Source organism: Coenobita brevimanus, chromosome 112 (genome assembly GCF_032717465.1).
Source record: "Coenobita brevimanus isolate Jiangsu-jjx chromosome 112, ASM3271746v2, whole genome shotgun sequence".
Classification (NCBI taxonomy): domain Eukaryota; kingdom Metazoa; phylum Arthropoda; class Malacostraca; order Decapoda; family Coenobitidae; genus Coenobita; species Coenobita brevimanus.
In genome coordinates, this window is record NC_137065.1 from 17,929,000 (window position 1) to 17,949,282 (window position 20,283).

At 41.5% G+C, this 20,283-nt stretch overlaps 1 protein-coding gene across 1 annotated transcript in view; it reads right to left on the reverse strand.

Annotated features, from left to right (window-relative positions):
* LOC145418128 (glutamate receptor 1-like) overlaps positions 1 to 20,283 on the reverse strand; it is a 722,099-nt gene that overhangs the window by 439,075 nt on the left and 262,741 nt on the right. The window contains exon 5 of the mRNA XM_080286652.1: positions 14,275 to 14,407. Coding sequence (XP_080142778.1) covers positions 14,275 to 14,407 — 133 coding nt within the window. The remainder of the gene's footprint in view (positions 1 to 14,274; positions 14,408 to 20,283) is intronic.

The following is a 20,283-nucleotide window of genomic DNA, read 5'->3' on the forward strand; positions in this document are numbered from 1 at the left end:
CAAGTAGGGGAAAGTGATACCAACAAGAGGTGACGCATTTTCTTTCAGCTGAAGTATGTATTAATAAATGTCAGTTCCTTGTGCAGTTGAGGTTAAAAATTCCTTTATGTCGTTTCCAAACTATCCAAATATAATTTCTTGTTCAACTAATCAGCAATCATCAAATGTGTTGAAATCATGTGTCATTAATTTAGAACTCTTGAGGTGTCAATAAAATTCTGACAGATGCAGTAGTGAACTCACTGCATGACCAGAAAGCATAAATAAAAATACATTGAAATACATCTTGTAAACTCAGATTTTGACTTGCAGGAAGAAAATCAAAGGCATTATCTTCTCTCTCTCTCTCTCTCTCTCTCTCTCTCCCTTGTCATGAAACAAGCAACACATAATACAATTATTTTGCTTCAATAATGAAGATCTGATATACATGAATAAAAAAAAGAGACATTGTAAGTCTGTACTCTCCTTGCCTTCCAGGCATAAAAAAATCCTAGTAAGGACAAGAAATTGATCGTGTGTATGTTTGCATGTCTGACTCCAATGTACTGTACTTGCATCTTCCTCTCTCCTAATGCCTCTGTTTCGAATCCTGCCTACACCTTAGTGGACTATAGTTTAACAGGAAGTAGAAAATAACGTTACTGTAAGTGATATACAGATATCCATCATCATTGTCAACATTATCATCATGATCTTCATCATTCCCAGTAATACATCAAGTTGAAGGGATACAGAAATAGGGAAAGTAAAGTGCAACATCGGGAGAACTATCAACAATATGCCAGTAAAATGGAAAACACATTCACTCACTCGTCATTCAAACACTCATTATTTTCGATCTCACCTCATAAAGTGTCACGAATTCGTGCGAGTGCATTAATAAAAATTCGTGACATTGTAGTTTGGTGAGAAAATCACGAACTCTAGTGGAACTCCCACTGGGCATCACTCAGTTCAACTGTCCTTGTATGCACTTCGATCAGGATGGTTTTCAGAACATTTGTCACCGTTTCACAAGTGACCATTCTTATCCACGACATTAGTGCTTTCACTGAGTGTTTTACTGTGAGCCTCTATCACTCCCCTTCTTTCCGTTGACCATTGAAGTTAGGCCATGCCTACTTCCGGTGAACATGGCCATCTCTTGCCTCCTTTCGCAGTTTGAACTCAGTCAGCTTTGAGTCGCCTTGAGGATAGGACCGTTTGTGCCCAGCGTAGAGCAGTGCCTCTGTTGTACAGTGAATTCCTGAATCCCTACCTAGACGGTGAATTGGCAAGCGGGCTTCCAGCGAATTGCAACATTTGATGTTCATCACAGGCGCCCAGTCATTCGTTTGGCTCCCCTTCACTGACCAGTATTTCTGTTCATTTTTTTTTAGGCTTAAGTTTGATTAGCTTTTGAATGAGCAAGTGAGTGTATTCTCCTTGTTGTTTGAATTCATGAGTCCCCTAGTGACAATGAATTCCCCTTTTGAACTCATTTTTGAGATTCATAAAACGTAAACTTATTTCATTGTAATCAATAAATTTACAGTTCTTTTCTTCGAGCTTAATGTAATTAGACCTGTGTTTTAATTCTCCACATTAAGCTTATTTTATTTGGCGCTCCTAGTTTGCACAAACTCCTTACATTATTCATAACTGGTACTTAGGCCAGTTCTTTTGTATCAAACTTGAATCCGTTGAGCCAGCCAGGAGTTAAGCACCAGCAAGAACCTGTCTATTATTATTATCATTAGTTATTGATTGTCAGTGGTGGAGTCACTTTCTCAAGATGCTAACAGTACTAACAAACAGCACTTGTGAGTAATTAGTCTCTGCTGTGTACTGTTGAGAAAGTTTATAAAGTCTCGTCCTTAGAGAATTGGCGAAGTAAGCCAGCATAAAGTAAAACTTACTACTTGATTTTCACAAGTCAATCCTCTGTCTATTTTCAAGTGATATTTTGCATTTCTAATTTATAAATTCACATTCCCCCGTGACATCTGGCGACCTCGCCAGGATATTAACTCCTAGCTCTAACGTTATTAACGAGATAATACTCACTCACACCTAGGAATTTCTTATTAAAATCTATAGGCACTATAGACTGGTGTTTATTGATTCATTTCTATTAATTTTACATAATACTTTTCCCAGTCAGTTGCATTTTTTTTCTTATTTTCTTTACAAGTTTAACTAGATAAAACTGGTCACCACCAGCCTGTGCCTATATTCTTTACTTTTGATTGTTAGTATTTCTCTGCAAAATAGCAGTCAGTACTCAGTCTTTAGTCCACTCAGCCTTAGTTGAGTTAGCATCATGACCACTAATATATATGTACAGGAAGCCAAAAATATGGAGCTCACCGACCGCAAGGAAATTATAGATTATGTGCTCTCACGATTCATTCTTGAACAGTGGCGTGATAGTGATGCCCGTGAAGAGCGTAGAATTCAATGCGAACATGAGCGAGAACAGTGCATGGGACGCGAGAGAACGTGAATACGAGCGAGAACAAGGTGAGAGAGAGCGTGAATATGAGTGAGAACAATGCAAGAAAGAATGTGAATATGAGCGAGAACAACGTGAACACAAACAAGCTTAGCGCGAAGCACGTGAGAAACATGAACTTGAGATGCTGAAGCTCAAGCAAGACTCCTTGGCTTCAGACACATCTGGTGCAGCTAACCCAAGCTCCACGAGCATTCTCCCTGCACATGTTCTGGGAACCCCATGGCTCAAGCTTCCTTCATACAGGGAAGGCAAGCGAATCGAGCCATTCATAGCTCTTTTCAAAGACATGGCACAGCTGTACCAGCTGGATGAAGTGGCTAAGCAGCTCCAGTTTCTTAGCTTGTTTGAGGGCCCTGCCCTCGATATTCTCCACAGAATTCATGGAAGACAATCTCACGTATGAGATGATGAAGGCCGCACTCATCAAAGTGTATGGTCTAACAGTTGATGACACTAGAAGTCAGTTTATGAGGGCATGTCTACAAGAAAAGGAGACTGCTGTTTAGTTCCTCGATCGGCTTACTGCTTACTTAGATGAGTGGCTGGAGAAAGATGAAACCCCTCCCATGCAAGAGGGGACAAATGACCTTATGCTGTGCACACAGCTATAAAAGTTGTGGCCTGCTGAGCTTATGGCTCAGCTTAACATTTGCCAGGTAAGGAATGCCAGCCAAATGGTGGAGAAGGCTGATGCATTCTTCACTGCATACGGGTATCAAACTCGTAAGCAACACACCTGGAACAGGAAAGCTGACAAATCTGGGAAACTGTCTCAGACTGAACCCCAGCATCAAGGCCATTCTCAGAATAATGGCCAAGGTCCAAACAAATCGCAGAAGAAGGACCAAGGGCAAAATACCCAGAAACCTGAGTGGAAGTGGTACTACAAGTACCCTAGCCAGCAGCAGTATCAGCCACACAATCAAAGGTCAGGACTGTCCTTTTCAGCACCAGCCCCAGTGTACCAGAGGCAGGAGGGGAACGCAGCCTTCATTCCTCAACAGCAGTAAGGTGGTGTTGTTCCTAGCAGCACAGGTACTTCTCCACAGTTCATTAGTTCCCCAGCGACAGTGAACTCTCTGCCACAGATGGTCAATTCTCCATCTCCCCAGACAGTGAGTACGACCCCTTACGTATCTGGTTCTCAGGGCACCACATTTGCCACATCATTCATTCAGCAGCCCCATCAGTGGCTGGCCTCTTCCTCCACAGGCCCTCCCACAGGTAACAGTGCCTTCCTTGTTCAGCCAGTGTTTGTGGGAGACGTTCCTGTAAAGGTCCTGAGAGACAATGGTTCCTCAGGTTGCTCTGTCAGGCAGAATCCAGTTCGGCCTGAGGAATACACAGGTTGACAGATCCAAGCTCAGCTTATTGATGGATCAGTGAGATTGTTCCCTGAGGCACGTATCCAAGTGGCATCTCCATTTTACACTGGTATGACAGTCGCAGTTGTCATGCCAGAACCTTTGTTTGACCTTATAATAGGCAACATACCCGGTGCCAAGTATAGTTGCACTGTAGATGATGCTCTCAGACTTTGGCTGCAGTAACACGAGCCATGGCCAAGGCTCCGAACTGTCACCCCGGTGACTATTGCATCGCCGCAGGATCTGATTTGTAGTCAAGATGTTGTCCAAGAACAACAGTCTGACCCAACACTTGCTGCTGTGTGGAAGAAGCAAAAGGGTAGAGTGATTAAGTATTCACGGGGAGGTCAAGCCAGGTTCCTTCGTAAACAAGGACGGCTTTACCTTGAGTCACAAACACCCCAGGGCGAGGTTCAACTACAGAGTGTCGTTCCTGTTAAGTATCAGCAAGCAGTGTTAGAATGGGGTCGTTATTCAGCCTCAGGAGGTCACATGGGCAAAAGGAAAACCCAGGGCCGTATCCGTGCTGATTTTTTCTGGCCAGGAATGGGACAGGAAATAGATAGCTTTATGCGTTCCTGCATTGTGTGTCAACGTACCACCAATCAGGGACATGTCTTCCTGTGCCATTTGAATCCACACCCATAATCTCAGAGTCAGTTGAGAGACAGGGCAATGGTAAAGTGGGTGCAGACTTGATGTCTAGCCCGTTGGCCCCACAGGACACATTATGTCCAGGGCCTGTACATACATATGTATCATAATTAAAGGGGGAAGTTCGAGAACCACGCAGAGACAATCCGAGGCTGTGTTTGAATTACCTTATGGTGTCTCGAACTGTGGGCCTCTCTGAGGATTCCTGGACAATGCTCATTATCCACATGAGTGCTCACACCCACGTTGGGTGTTAAAATGTGACCTGCCCGAGATTGCGTAGGGATTCTCAGCTTGCCAATATTAACCCACCCCGTCCCGTCGACGTATGGGTACGTTGCAACATTTTGCATTTGCCAGTCCCGGCGATGTACTGGTACGTCGTGCAATTGCAAGGTCCCTAATTTGCACAATTTTCAATTTTCGCGAGTGATTTTTCGTACGTATACACGGGACACCTTCCTCTACTCCTCTACAAGATGCCAAGCAGGGACAATGCCTTACACCGCATAACCTCCCCCCTCCCCCCCTCATGCCATTGTCTCGGCAATTCACCTGTTACCAGTGACCTGGCCAGTAAAGATATTCAGGGCCAGAGTGATTCCTCAATCGATGACAATGTGCAGGACAAAGTTTACATAGCATTATATGAAGAAACAGTCAGAAATGATGATCAGGTAATGTGGCAAAAGAAGGTCAGGTATGGTGATTAGTTAGTGAGTGAAACAATGCTTATAATGCCTATATTACTGCTTGAAAACCAATATACTCTCATACTACATATAAATTCATACCAAGTAAATAAATAAATACCGTTTATGAGTTGTGTGAAATAGTTACCCTCCCATAGAACTCGTTTTCTTTGGTGCCAGCCTGTTAGAAACCCAGTCAGGTAAGGAGGAACTCCTACCTGGATCGATTATTTTAATCCTCAGGTGAGCGATTTCTCTATGAATTTTCGATGTTTCTCACCAAAAGTGGAGGTTTTAGCCAAAAAAAAATTTTTCAAAAATACCTCAGGATTGGGGGATGTCGGAGGTGTGGAAAACCTCAGGACGTGACAGGTTAATCATAAGTGTAGAGTTAGGTTTAACCAGTAAACTATAAGGGTCCTTTGAGATTCTGTCCTGGGACCACATTTCCTGGTTAATAATGTAAGTTTAACCAGAAAATTACAAGGGTCCTTTGAGATTCTGTCCTGGGACTACATTTCCTGGTTAATAATGTATCTAATATGAAAATAATGGCGACCTCAAATGTACAAAGATTGGCTGTCACTTAAAATTTTTTGCTAGAGTGTACTTTTTGTAGCACATGTACTGACTACTAGGCAGAGGGAGAAATTGTAACTTAATAAAAATAGTTTGTCGCACTGACACTTTTGATGCTTCACCTTGATTGATTTCGCAGGTGCAGCTGGCGGGTGTAGCAGTTTTGTCGTGCAGATCAGCTGATCATCTCTGCTGCATGCTGCCACCTCTTTTCTTCTGCCTCGTTGTATTTAATTACTATTGATTTGTATTATATCATTTTACACGTAGGTACAGTTACACCACAACTGTCACACCTACACCATGTATTACATACATCACGCTACATAACAGTTAGTTGTTAAAGTAAATGTAGTGAACTTTTCACTCAGTTTGACCTGAATACAGGATTTTTCACCATCGTCATGGAGTTTTTTCCACAAGCTTGCTTTTATTAACATAAATACAAGGTTCTTACGCTCATGGGCGACTGTGATTTTCTCCTGTAGCAGGATAGTACACACACCACAGTGTGAGTCTTGTGTGACTGAGTTAGGATTTATATGTATGTATATCATAAAATTTTTCTGAAGAAAATTTTGATTCTGATGGGGCGTAATGTCACGAATTCGTGCGAGTGTATTCATTCAAATTCGTGACATTGTACTTTGATGAGAAAACCACAAACTCTAGTGGAACTCCCACTGGGCATCACTCAGTTCAACCATCATCATATTCACTTCGACTGGGATGGTTTTCAGAATATTTGTCACTGTTTCACAAGTGACCATTCTTATCCACGACATTAACCCCTTAACCGTGGGACGTCACTTTCGTGACGCTTGGGAGCAAGGGATCATACCGCGGGGCGTCGCTTTTGTGATTCTGTGTTATTTTGAATTCACCCGGGCTTCCAAGTGGGGGCTTGTATCATCTATCAGTATTGCCAATGTCCAACACTAGTCAGCACTCCTAATCTCATCTATACTCCCATCCATTGTTGACAATTTAGCCATTTCTCCCCATTCTTGACTCCCCTCCCTACCCCCCCTCCAGTACCCTATCCTCTCGCCTGCCTGGCCGTGCTACGCTATGTAAATCTTCCCTGGAATTTTTCACTGATTTCATCCATTGAAATAAGCCCTATGCCCTATTCTTATACCAAATAATATATACAAGAAAGAAATAAGGTAAGTGAAAGTGCCATACACCTGGAAATGGATAATTATCACCTGACAACACCTCACGTGCACTCGTTCGCTAATTTTCTTTGTTTATTTCCCCTTGAAATATGCCGTATAATCTATTTTCGTAATAAATATACATATAAGGAGGGAAGGGAGAAGCCTAAGTGATATTTACATTCACCTGGAACTACCTAATTTATAATGTATTGTCTAGATTTCCTGCCAATCATTTCACTGCTATAAATTAGCTGTGTCAAGAACGTTGGCAGTACTGATTTCCCTAGGTAGGCCACCACCCCGGCCCACCCTTATCAGTTCACTCTCATCTTCCAGTGTGGGGGTACGTCTGTTCGCTCTTGCTAGCTTCAGGGCCTTTTCACCCCCATGCAAAGGGCCCTGTGACCTTTACCCCCTACTAAACCTCGTGTGGAAAGAGGTAAAGGGCTGACAATTGATAAAAGAGTGACTACGATCTTGCTATTGAGTAAAACAGTGCAAGTGGAATTGTAATAATGTGTAAATAATGTGTAAACAGCAAGTGAAAGTAATGAATGTAAATATACGTGAACAGTGGAAAATAGTTTTATAAGTTACTTCAAGTGACAGTGCATAACACAGTGTAAATAAAATAGAAATGTAAATAACGTAAATAAAATAGAGAACGTAAATAGAAATGTAAATGAGTAGTATTATAAGAATACGAGTATATACCCTAGGAGTAATGAAAGTGAAAGTTTCACTCTAGCATGTCTGAATACTATGAGTTATGAGAGTGAAATTGAAAGTGACATTCACTCTCAATGCTAGTATACAGGACGAGAAAGTGAATGCTACGTATTTTACTGAAAGAAATTGAATCCCTACAGTGACAATAAACTAATACTACTGAAGGAAACTTATGGATAAAGACTGTAGATATATATAAGTGTTATATAGTAATAGAAATATAAAGTGTGAGGGGTTTTATGAATAATAAATGACAGAGTACCAAGAGAGAACTAGCGCAAGTGTGACGGTCAAACGCGCTCGTAATTTTCATTGCTTTCACAGTGGGTTTTTTTTTGGAATATGGATCCCAAACTACTTGAAAATCATAGAGCAGTGTTTATAGTGTTAATATCTGGATGTGGTAATCATATTACGGGTTGTTGGGAAGTGTAAAGTGGAGACTTCGTTACCCAACTTCAGAGGTCTCCACAATTCCTACGGTAACGACGAAGGCTCAACAAACATTCCAGGAGAAAGCTGATGGTATGTGGCATAAGGATATACAATTTTAATATTCTAGGACTAATAACTGATTTTTGGCAAATATTTTTTGAGAGTCTGTCTGAGCCCAAATAATCCCGCGGCACACGTAAAACATTGGTAAACATGCCCGCGGTGTAGGGGTTAATGCTTTCACTGAGTGATTTATTGTATTTTTATATCGTTCGCCCTCTTTCCGTTGACCGTTGAAATTAGGCCACGCCTACTTCCAGCAAACACGGCCATCTCTTGCCCCCTTTCGCAGTTTGAACTCAGTCAGCTTTGAGTTGCCTTGAGGATGGGACAGTTTGTGCCCAGTATAGAGCAGTGCCTCCGCTGTACAGCGAATTCCTGAATCCCCACCTAGACGGTGAATTGGCGAAGCGGGCTTGCAGCGAATTGCAATGTTTGATGTTCATCACAGTGCCCAGTTGTTTGTTCAGCTCTCATACACTGACCATTATTTCTGTTCTTTTTTTTTAGGCTTAAGTTTGATTAGCTTTTGAATGAGCGAGTGAGTGTATTCTCCTTGTTATTTGAATTCATGAGTCCCCTAGTGACCGTGAATTCCCCTTTTGAATTCATTTTTGAGATTCATATAACATAAATATATCTTATTGTAATCAATAAATTTACAGGTCTTTTCTTTGAGCTTAACCCGCCCCGTCCCGTCGACGTATGGGTACGTTCCAACATTTTGCATTTGCCAGTCCCGGCGACGTACCAGTACATCGTGCAATTACAAAGTGCATAATTTCCACAATTTTCAAATTTCGCACTTGATTTTCGGTACATATCCTCGCTTGACCTTCCCCTACCTGCCACCAGGCGGGGACACTCGGCGACCCCACACGACCTGCGCTAACCCGCAGCTCGTCCACTCACCTGTTAGCAACGGTCCTGCTCAGATATGGCTACGAGAGGTCTCTCAGAGGTCGAAATTCAAGCCACCCTGGACGCCTTTACAGGTGACAGTGATTCCCCACTGGACGACAAGGATGTTGACAAAGATTATGTGCAGCCAGAGGAGGAGGAAACCACCAGCAGTGACGAAGAAGTCCTGTCCCCCAGGAAGCAGCAGTACGTGACTTACCGTGCTGCTAGAGATGGGCAGCCGGCCAAGAAACCACGTGCAACATCCTATGCCCAGCCCCAACGTGATGTGGAACCCGAATTTGATGACGAGGATGAGGACGGAGTCGTGGGACGTGCTGCCACATGGTATGGACGTGAGGTGATTACTCATCGTGGCCCCAAGCGCACACCACATCAAACGAGCAGGTATGGGCCTAGTATTTTGTTTGGGGAGGTAAGAAATGCTGTGGAGGGAGTGGGGAGTGAAAGGGAAAGTGCAGCGAGGAGTATGGAAAGTGAGAGTGGCGTGAGTGAGTCATTGCTCTCCTTAGGTAGTGCGAGGCGGCGGGGTGTATCACTTGGGCGAGTGAGGGTGCGTTCTGTATCACGTGGGGTTGTGATGGAGGGGGAAGGTGGGGAGGAACCACTACCAAGCACGTCTTATGCTCCCCAATATCCCCAAACACATGGGCGAGTTAGGGTGCGTGAAAAATCATGTGGTGTTGTGATGGAGGGGGAAGATGGGGAGGAACCACTTCCAAGCACGTCTTATGCTCCCCAATATCCCCAAACACATGGGCGAGTTAGGGTGCGTGAAAAATCACGTGGTGTTGTGATGGAAGGGGAAGGTGGGGAGGAACCACTCCCCAGCACATCTTATGCTCCCCAATATTCCCCAACTTCATCCCCACAGTCCCCTAATGTTCCTTAAGGCCGTAAGGGTAAGGGAAAGGGTAAAGGCAGAGGGAAGAGGAGTGAGAGTGGGGAAGCCCTCCGCACTCCTTCTCCCCAACCTCCCCCACCAGCATCTCCTCCCCACCCAGACGAAGGCGGTGATGGGGATGATGGGGACAAGGGATTTGTGGGATGGAATTGGGAGGGTGGGAGTGATTTTTCTCCCCTCATTCACCCCTTCACTGAGCAGGGGTGCGCTGGCTGCATTGCTTCCGGAATTCACTGTAATTCCACCAGGTTGGATTTTTTCCACCTATTTTTTGTGAGGCATTCGTGGAGCAGATTGTTTACCAAGCCAACCTTTTTGCAAGCATCCAGTGCCTTGAGAGTGAAAGATTGGGAACAAGGAGTAGGCATTCTATCATATATGATTACCCTGTCTCCCTTTCAGAAATGTTCCTATTTTTTGCCCTGGTCCTTTTGATGGGTATTATACCAAAAAACAGATTTCCGGCTTAATGGACAAGGGGCCCTTTATGTTTACACCAATATTTGGGCAAGTCATGAACCGTAATCGGTTTCAACAAATTCTAAGTCGCCTCCATTTCTATGATGCTGATGATCCTGCAAATGCGAACGACACAGATAAGATGAGGCAAATTAGGTTGGTCTTTGATCACCTGAGGCAAACCTTTCATTCGTCATTTTATCCCTATAGAGACCTCGTCATAGACGAGAGTCTCGTGTTGTGGAAAGGTAATATTTCATTTAGGCAGTATATACCCAACAAAAGGCACCATTTTGGGTTCAAGATCTTTGTTATGTGCTACTGTAGGACTGGATACGTGCAAGACATAGTCTTGAACACCGGTGCACAGACAGACATAATAGAAGATCGGAGTATTGGACTGTCAGGAGCAGTGGTAAAGACAATGATAGAAGACTACCTTCATCGTGGTCACGTCCTCTACCTGGACAACTGGTACACTAGCCCTCTTCTCGCTCGTTATCTTCAAATGCATGAAACGGGAATCTGTGGAACCGTGAAGGTGAACCGGCGTCACATGGCCAAGGTAGGGCGGAAACTTGACAGGAATGAGGTTGTCTTCTTCAAAGCCAACAACATCCTTGCAACTGTGTGGAACCATAATAGAGAAGTAAGCCTCTTGTCAACGGTTCACCGCCCCTTGATGCACCATACTGAATCCGTTGATTACCGGAGCGAGAACAGGCGTCACATTTGGAAACCTGAGTGTGTCATGGACTATAACATAAACATGCGCCTGGTGGACCAGTCAGACTCCATGATGTCGACGGTAGAGTGTGCCAGGACCACGATGAAGTGGTATAAGAAACTGTTCTTTCACTTGTCAGACATCACTGCTCTGAATTGCCACCACCTTCACGCCATGACAACAGTTCAGGAAACCTTTGAAGGGTTTGTGAGGGAGCTCACAAGAGAGATGTTTGCACGGTATGCTGTTGAAAGGTCCCAACATCGCACCCGCACTGCCCCTATTGCCCAAACTCCCCTGAGAATATCCGGCTGCCATTTCCTCACTCCCATCCCTCCCCAGCCAAACAGACCTAGGCCCCAACGCAGGTGTTACGTGTGTAGCAATTCCCGGGTGAGACTCACCACACAGAGGAAGGACACCCGCTATGAGTGCGTCGAGTGTGACGTGGGTCTCTGTATTCACCCATGTTTCAGTGAAATTCACACCTTGATGCAATTCTAATATGGTGAGAATGCGATAGGACGCTGAAACTATGAAGTAAATGTGACAAACAGACGCTCAGTGAAATTATCAGTCATGTTGATCTGAAAATATTAGTATAAAGTATATACGGGTATAACATAAGTGCAAAAATTGTATGTAAGTGTATAAATATGCTGTAAGTGGAAACATACCTAGCGAGGGTTTTTTGATGCGATGTTCTGTAGCTCAGTGCAATAAATAAGGCCCGTAAATATGTAAATATTATTATTGGAAATGCAAATGGGTATAATAGAAGTTCAAATTATTGTAAGTGCTGAAATATATTCTAAGTCAAAATATTCCTAGAGTGTGTATAGAGATGCGATATCCTGACGCTCAGTGGAATGAATAAGGCCCGTAATTATGAAAATAGAAGTCAACAAGTGGGAAAGTGTGTAATATATGTAAAGAATTTATATGTAAGTGTTTGAGTATTATGTTGGTCAAAACATTCATTGCGAGGGTATTTTCATGCGATATTCTGACGCTCACTTGAATAAATAATGCCAGTAACTACGTATAGTGCAGTATAGGGGTGTAAACGTGTTTAATGTAAGTGGGAAAGTATAATTGGAGTGAAAAAATAAAGTAGAAGATGAAACACGAGTGTTTGAGATTGTGCTTGCTACGTGAATATGTGCTAGCATTTCGCTAAATGCCCTTGTAATGAATGTAAATAATTGAAAACATTTACAGTGGAGGAGGAAAGGTTCTATATAAAGGAAAAAATAATAGGAAAGTGATAAAACAATTGGGTATGTTGAAATATAAGTCATAGCGAGTGCGCTTAGTAAGCCGATGTGCGCTAAACTTACACTGCATGTCATCATAATGAATGAAAACATCTGAAAACACTTACAAACAGTAAAAATAGGTAAAATGTCAATGAAACAGAAGTATACAAGTAGAAAAAATGATATGTTGACTGATACAAGAAACTTAGCATATAGCATGTTACCACTCGGACCTAACTCGCTATGCTCGCGCGATGGTACAATGCTTATTTTTCATATATATATGTGTTTGAAATCCATTATATTGCTACTCTTATTGTTTATTAGTTCAAATTCAATAAATATAGAGGTGTTGTTTGTTGTTTCTCCCAATATTTCCTACCATAGAAAACATGAGCGCCTCACACATCAATGATAGAATAGGATACCTGGTGCGGAGGACCTCACCTGTTCCGACCACTTATGGACTACGGTAAGCCCTTTCTTGGTGATTTTCCTTTCTCAACCAAAGCGGAAGTTTCAGCCAAAAATTTTTTTTTCCAAAATAGCTCAGGATTGGGGGATGTTGGAGGTGCGGAAAACCTCGGGATGTGACGGGTTAATGTAATTAGACCCGTGTGTTATTTCTCCACATTAAGCTTATTTTAGTTGCCTCTCTTAGTTTGCACAAACTCCTTACATTATTCATAACTGGTACTTAGGCCAGTTCTTTTGTATCAAACTTGAATCCGTTGTGCCAGCCAGGAGTTAAGCACTGGCAAGAATCTGTCTATTATTATTATCATTAGTTATTGATTGTCAGGGGTGGAGTCACTTTCTCAAGATGCTAACAGTACTAACAAACAGCACTCGTGAGTCATTAGTCTCTGCTGTGTACTGCTGAGAAAGTTTATAAATTCTCGTCCTTAGAGAATCGGCGAAGTAAGCTAGGATAAAGAAAAACTTACTACTTGATTTTCACAAGTCAATCCCTTGTCTCTATTTTTAAGTAATATTTAGCATTTCTAATTTATAAATTCACATCCCCCCGTGACACAAAGCAACCCTAAAAAAAATTGTGCTCCTTTACTTCATAGTGTCAACGGGATTATACAAAAAATTCAGGTTGACTGCAAAGTTAAAATGGACCTACATTTTTAACTAGCAGTGCTGTAACTTGGCTCATAGCAGTCCATCATCCACTCATACATTCAGCTGACCATTCATTCATGTAATTAACAATATTGTAAATAATCTCCGAATGTCTAGCTAACCACCCACTTACGTGTTGCAGCTTTCCTTTGGTCTAAGGAAAGCTATGTTTAACTAGCAATATAGTAACTATGCACAGTTGTGGACAGTAATATCAGTACAGTTTTAGTCGAACACAGTGTCCTGAAATGCTGCTTGTATTCAGAGTTCTTATTACTGGAATTCGAAAGGAAGTGTTCAGTCTTTTTTTTTTTTCGGTAAAGAAGTGAAATGATATTTGTCTACACTTGTGCACAGCAGTTCATCCATCCATCTTGGCAAAGAACCTCTCATCTGTTGCTGTTTTCCAGGATCCTAAAGAAGGCCATGTATAACAAACAATATTGTAATTATGCACGTCACTACCTCAATCCATTGAGGTCCTTTTTATTCAGGCTACCACTAAATGCTTTTCTTAATCTTATAAAAGGCTTTTTGAACTGGAGGATTAGATATAGCCTTCATTAACTCCTTTAACATCATCGTTGAAAAAAATCACTTGATGATAGTGTGGTTAAAATGAAAATTACCTCTCCACAGTGAAGTGGTTAACAATCCATCCATCTGTCCATGCATCCATTAACTAACTACTCACCTGCTGCTGCTTTCCAGGGTCCTAAGAAAAGCCAGAGCGTCCTGAGCCGACTCCAAACGCCTCACCACCCTTATCTCAAAGGATGCTCGAGCTGGTCGCACGGACTGAAAGATTTTTTGCAGTCGTAACAGGCCTGGAAGGAGAAGAAAGAGAAGAGTTTGCAAGACCAGAAGGCAGGACAAAAGAACCCGTGAATGTTTTGTAAGGAACGAGTCATGGAAGACGAGGAAAGATTATTCAGAAAAGGGAAAGATATGCAACCAACAATTTTACCAGAGAAAGATGGTTAGTTTTCCTGGAATCATATGGGGCCCAGCAAGAGAAAAAAGAGGTGAGCCAGCAACATCTGGGGCCAAGTTCAGAAGAAATATAAAGCATATATATTCCAGCATTCTAAAGGCACGAGTCATGGGGAAAAAAAAAAAGGATGTATTGGAGAGAGAAAAACCTGGATTTATTAATGATACTGGAGAAATTACTGTAAATCTGGTGCTACATGAGGCCTGGGTGGTGTGGAAATAGAAGGGTGTGCAATATTTCAAGCCTCAGTGATTGCTTAGGAATGATAAAGCGATGCATGGGCACACATGCTTCAAAAAATTAAACTCTTATTTATTAATGAAAGACTGAGATCTCGTAAAGTCGCAAGAAGCCTGGGAAATGAAAAATAGAAGAAAGAGAACAATTTGGAGCCTGAAAAAAAAAAAGATAAAGGAATATTTCATTCATTTTGAATATAATTCGGAGGAAAAAAAAAAGTTATAGGGACGAGCGACATTTGGAGCCCGTAATGTTAATGATGAGAGACTGAAAGACTGATGTCTGGTGGTCTAGTGGGTTAAGGCACTACAACAGTAAGGGTGTAAATCAGAATGATGGTTAGGTCTGTCACTCATATTACCACCCAGGGCGAGTAATGCTGGTCACCATGGTCTTAAAGCTAATGGAGTAACTAGTTTCTTGAAGGTAGTGAGCAACGAGTTTTTTAAGTTTAGGGAGGAACTAGTCTAGACCCTGACTCTTATGCTTCTGAAGGGCCAAAGAAAAGGTAAATAATACATTAATAGACGGAGAGAATACAGAAGACTGAACTATCCCCCGGCGTAAGTAGAAGCCCAGAAGGTGAAGACAACGGGAAGGTAAGCTAGATCCATTGAGAATTACCACAGGAATGCTGGAGTAAACACAGTAGTTCAAATATACAATTGTTCAGGAAGAAGGATAGGTATAAAGTGAGCAAGATTTAAAGCAAGGATGATTAGTGAAGAGAGAACAGAATGCAAAGTACGGAATAAATATTTTGATATTTCGTGTTACGGAAAACAGTATACAATATGAGAGAGAGAGAGAGAGAGAGAGAGAGAGAGAGAGAGAGAGAGAGATTACAATAAGCTTCATCGTATTTAAGAGATAAAGAGAGTAGACCTCCTAGTTGGTTGAAATGTTCACTTCTTCATTCAACAGTTTCTCCATGCAGTTTTGGAGAAGACTTAATGTGGTATTTCTAATCGCATTGGCCCTAATGCAAATATTTCTCGTAGTTCAGATAGCCAAACAAGTACAGGATGCACAACAAAAAAACTATCGTTACACCTTCTGCGCGATATAAAATGACACACGAATGAAGGTTTTTGATAACAGCCTCCTCCATTGGTATCCCTGCGTGTGTTTGTTGCATATTTATTATAAGCTATATCCATTGTTTTTTTTTTGTTTTTTTTTTTCTCCGGCCTATCAACCATTGGGGCCGAAGCCCCTGGTTATTAAGGCCATTTATATATATATATATATATATATATATGTATATATATATATATATATATATATATATATATATATACATTCAAACATATATACATATATATACAAACATATATATATACATACATACACACACACACACACACACACACACACACACACACTTCCATGCATACATACAGACACACTTTCATGCAAACGTACATATATATATAATAATTTTAATCTTAATTATTTATTTTTATTTTTTTTGTATTTTTATTTTTTTTTTTAATTTTTTTTCTTGGTTTTATATTTTTTAATACCTTATATTATAAAGAAAAACTAATCTAAATACCTTAAAACTAATCACCTAACAGACAAATCGCTAACCTATACTAAATCCTATAGAGACAAATAGCTAGACCTACACTAATGGTAAAAATACCTCGACTAACAGAGCACCATCGACTGCAGATATGTAATGCCTTTCTACATGACATACCTGCACTCATCACCTGGTGACTGTCAGTCGAGGCACAACCTAATATAGGGGACATCAATATATGAAAGGGAACCAGACGAGTCAGGAACATTTCCATATACGTCAGCTGTCGTCGCTAATTAGAATAACTTAAGCAAGATGGTATAATGTATTTACATAATTTGTACAAAAAGTGAAGAACCTCGCCCAGCAGAATATCCATTGCTTCTCCCATGCATATTTCTACCTCGTCCTATTTGGCAACTCACCCACTGTCAGGCTTACCAACCCAAGCGAGACAGCCAGGTTGTTCAGTATGAAACACATCGGACCCCCCTGTAACGAGAGTTTTTTTGCTGTGTGTACAACGCCAATTTTCTGGCACCTTTGGTTCCCGAGTCTTGCCTGATGAACCATTGGGCCGGACTAATCGAAGCCACAGGGACCAACGGAGGTCTTATAATAATTCAGCAATAGACCTCGGACCCATTATGCTTCAGAGTAATCATCATCATGCTCTAATTTATGTTCTTTTTGGAAAAGCTGAGCCTGGTCCGTTACCAAGTTGACAAGTCCATCCAATGCTGTCGAAATCATTCCATCATCTCTCAATGATGCTCAGTAATGTCACCATCTTTCATAGCTTTTCTAATGTTCATTTGCGCCTTTGAATCAGTGTCTGCACAGAATTTCAGACTTTTTTCTTTTTTCTTACATCATAATCAGTTAACGAACCAATACTATATGTGTCAATAAGTTCTGCAAGGGAACACCACAGTCCAGTCTACTTTATAATTTTTGCATAATAAATGTATCCTACTGCATTAAATCCTCTTAAATAGCCGTTGATACAACATTATGACCAAATAGGTGCGTGAAAATATGCGTAGAAATACGGGCGGCGAGCATGGTGGGTCACTGGGTAGCTACGTATTGATCACGTGGTAACGGCGTGCCACGTGGCGATCGGCTTCCAGACGCAAACAACCGTGAAATGAAAAAATGCTTTATGCACTCCATACTCACGTATAAAGAGTCTCCTTACATGCCAGTGATGGAACAACCTTTTGATTTGACTGTGATGGTAATCAGTATTAAACCGAAATGGTGATATACTATATAAGGGTAATCCTAACTAAAAGAACGAGAGATTTGATGAGAAGTGTCGTATTCACAAGAACAGAAATTGATAGTTAGGAATGGTTAATTGTGAGAATTTCTTATTCACCGACAAAATAACTGGCTCACAAAGTGAGGAGAAATATGAAGGAATATGGTTGTCTGGTTCACGATACAGAGTAGCAGAATCGGTTATTATTCGGGCATTAGGGAAAAAAAAAAAGTCAGTGTAAACCTGTGGGGTCTGAACAAACTAACATTAATTTCAAAGTATTGTTTTATTTGGTTATTGAAGGTTTTCGTCCTTGCGGTAGTTTGGAGAACCAGTTAACCACGATCAATGAGGTCTGACTGTATTTGAACAGACTGGTCTTTATGCTTGACACTGTACCACTGACACTTTCATCTTTCTCATAAGCCATAGCTAGGGTTAAATATAAGCAAAATCTGATAAGAATCAGACATATACAGGGATCAAAACCACGACATACAGTGTAAGCAATCCACTATCTGTGGTAGCCCGGTAAACTAATCTGGCGGGCACAGGAAGAATTTCAAGTGCCGTTTCGTAATTTTGTACGGAGTAAAGAGGTGCCGGACCATCTGATACTGGTAAAGTGGTGATGTACACGTATTTACTTATATTTTAACCTCAAGTATCTTATCACAACCTTTTTCTCGACTTTAATCATTTCTCTTTTAACGTGTTTCTCCGCAGATGAATATTATCGTCTTAAACCCCTGCAGTCCAATAACACAAATTTCACTTTTGCCATCCCATGAGTCACTTATTCAACCTGGCACAAACTTTTCGACTGGAGGGTGAGAGAGTCTATATTACCCTCTGTAGTAGGGATATTTAAAAAACTGTATGTTATAATCTGGAGGCAGCAAAAATTAACTGGACTCCCGCACTTACGGGTATGTGAAGGTTGGTTCTAAATCATCCATTACGAAATGTTTTCCCTTAACTAGGTAAAAGTGTCTGTTAACGGTAAGAATAAAAGACCACACGATGCCTCTTCCAAAACCATGGAGATAAGCTAATAATTAAGAGATGAAATTCCACAGCACCCACGGCATCCAATCTTGCAACAACCAGACGATTTTATGCAACTTAATGGATTCCCGTGGTAGTGAAAGGGTTAAGGAAGGTAATACATGTCCCGGCCAGTTCGAAAAGTCTGATCTATGCCGTATATAGTTTCTAGAGATGCCACAAATAAAATAAGATTGTACCGTGAATAAGGGATTCAGACTGTACCTAACTACTTCAGTTCAGATACTCTGTCTCAAGCCGTATAAGACGTCTAGATGAAGAAGGATACATTTTAAAATAATGTGTAAACCTGAAAAGAAAAACTACAGAAGAAGAGACGAATATCCTCAAGAACCCCGTCATTTAAGTACAGTAGTTGTGGCCGACATGATAAAAGAAGACGTCATATCAGCAACAATATATGCTTTGATAAAAAGTTGATGGAGGCTGCAATGCTCATTCGTAAGTGTTGGTTCAGTTTTAGAGGCCAAAATAATAATAGCGGTGTGTTGGGGAAAAGCATGTGCAGCAATAATGTCGCAAGTGATGCTCAACATTCATAACTTCACGTTAAAATATGAGGGTGGAGCATCTGCTCGTCGTAAAAGGCGACTAAAAGGGTTGGCGGAGGGTTAGTGCCCCTCCCCGGAAAACAACTAACTAAAAAAAAAAAAACAAGAAGCCTCGGACAAGGACTGACCAAACGATGACGACCCAGGACCGGACAAAGGACTTGGTAATGGCTACGTGGAATGTAAGAAGAGCGAATGATGAGGTGAAAAAGAGAGAGATTGTCCAGGTGCTTGATGGTGCAAAAGTGGATGTATGTGGAATGACTGAAACAAAATGGAGAGGAGAAAGTGTGAGAGAATGGGAGTATGGATGGGGTATATGTGCAGGAGTAGGTGAGAATGAGAGAGCAAAGGAAGGAGTATGTATAGTTGAGTAAATGATGGAAGAAGAGCATAAGACAGTATGGATCAGTTGGGTCAAGGATTGTGTGGGTAAAGTTGAAAGTTGGAATACAAAAGTGGGCGATTGTGTGTGTGTATGCACCAACGCAAGATCGTGCTAGCAGAGTGAGAGAAGAGTTCTGGACAAATGTGGAAGTGTGCATGGAAAAGTTTGGAAGGAATGAGAGAGTGTTTTTGATCGGTGATATGAATGGTAAATTAGGGAATGTGAAGGTGGATGGAATAGTTGGTGAGTGGGGTGTGCCTGCTGCGATAGATGAGAATGGCAGTGCGTTAGTGGACATTTGTGCTGGGAGGGAGTTGGTGATAGGCAATACCCTCTTCAGACATAAAATGATCCAAAGATATACATGGCGAGTGATGAGAAGGATGGGTGGTGAACTGAATGAAAGGAAGGCAATGATTGATTATGTGTGTGTGGATGAAAGGATGCGAAGATGTGTAATGGATGCAAGAGCTTATAGAGATTGGGGGAGTGGACTTTCTGACCACTACTTGGTGGTGGCCAGAATTAGGATACAAGTAAGATGGAGGAATAGAAGAAGGGAAAGACGAGAGGAAGGAGTAGTTGCAAGGAGAGTGGAAAGGTTACAAGAGGATGAGAAAAAGGCAGAGTATAAGAGAGAAGTGGAGGAACGATTGGGCAAATATGA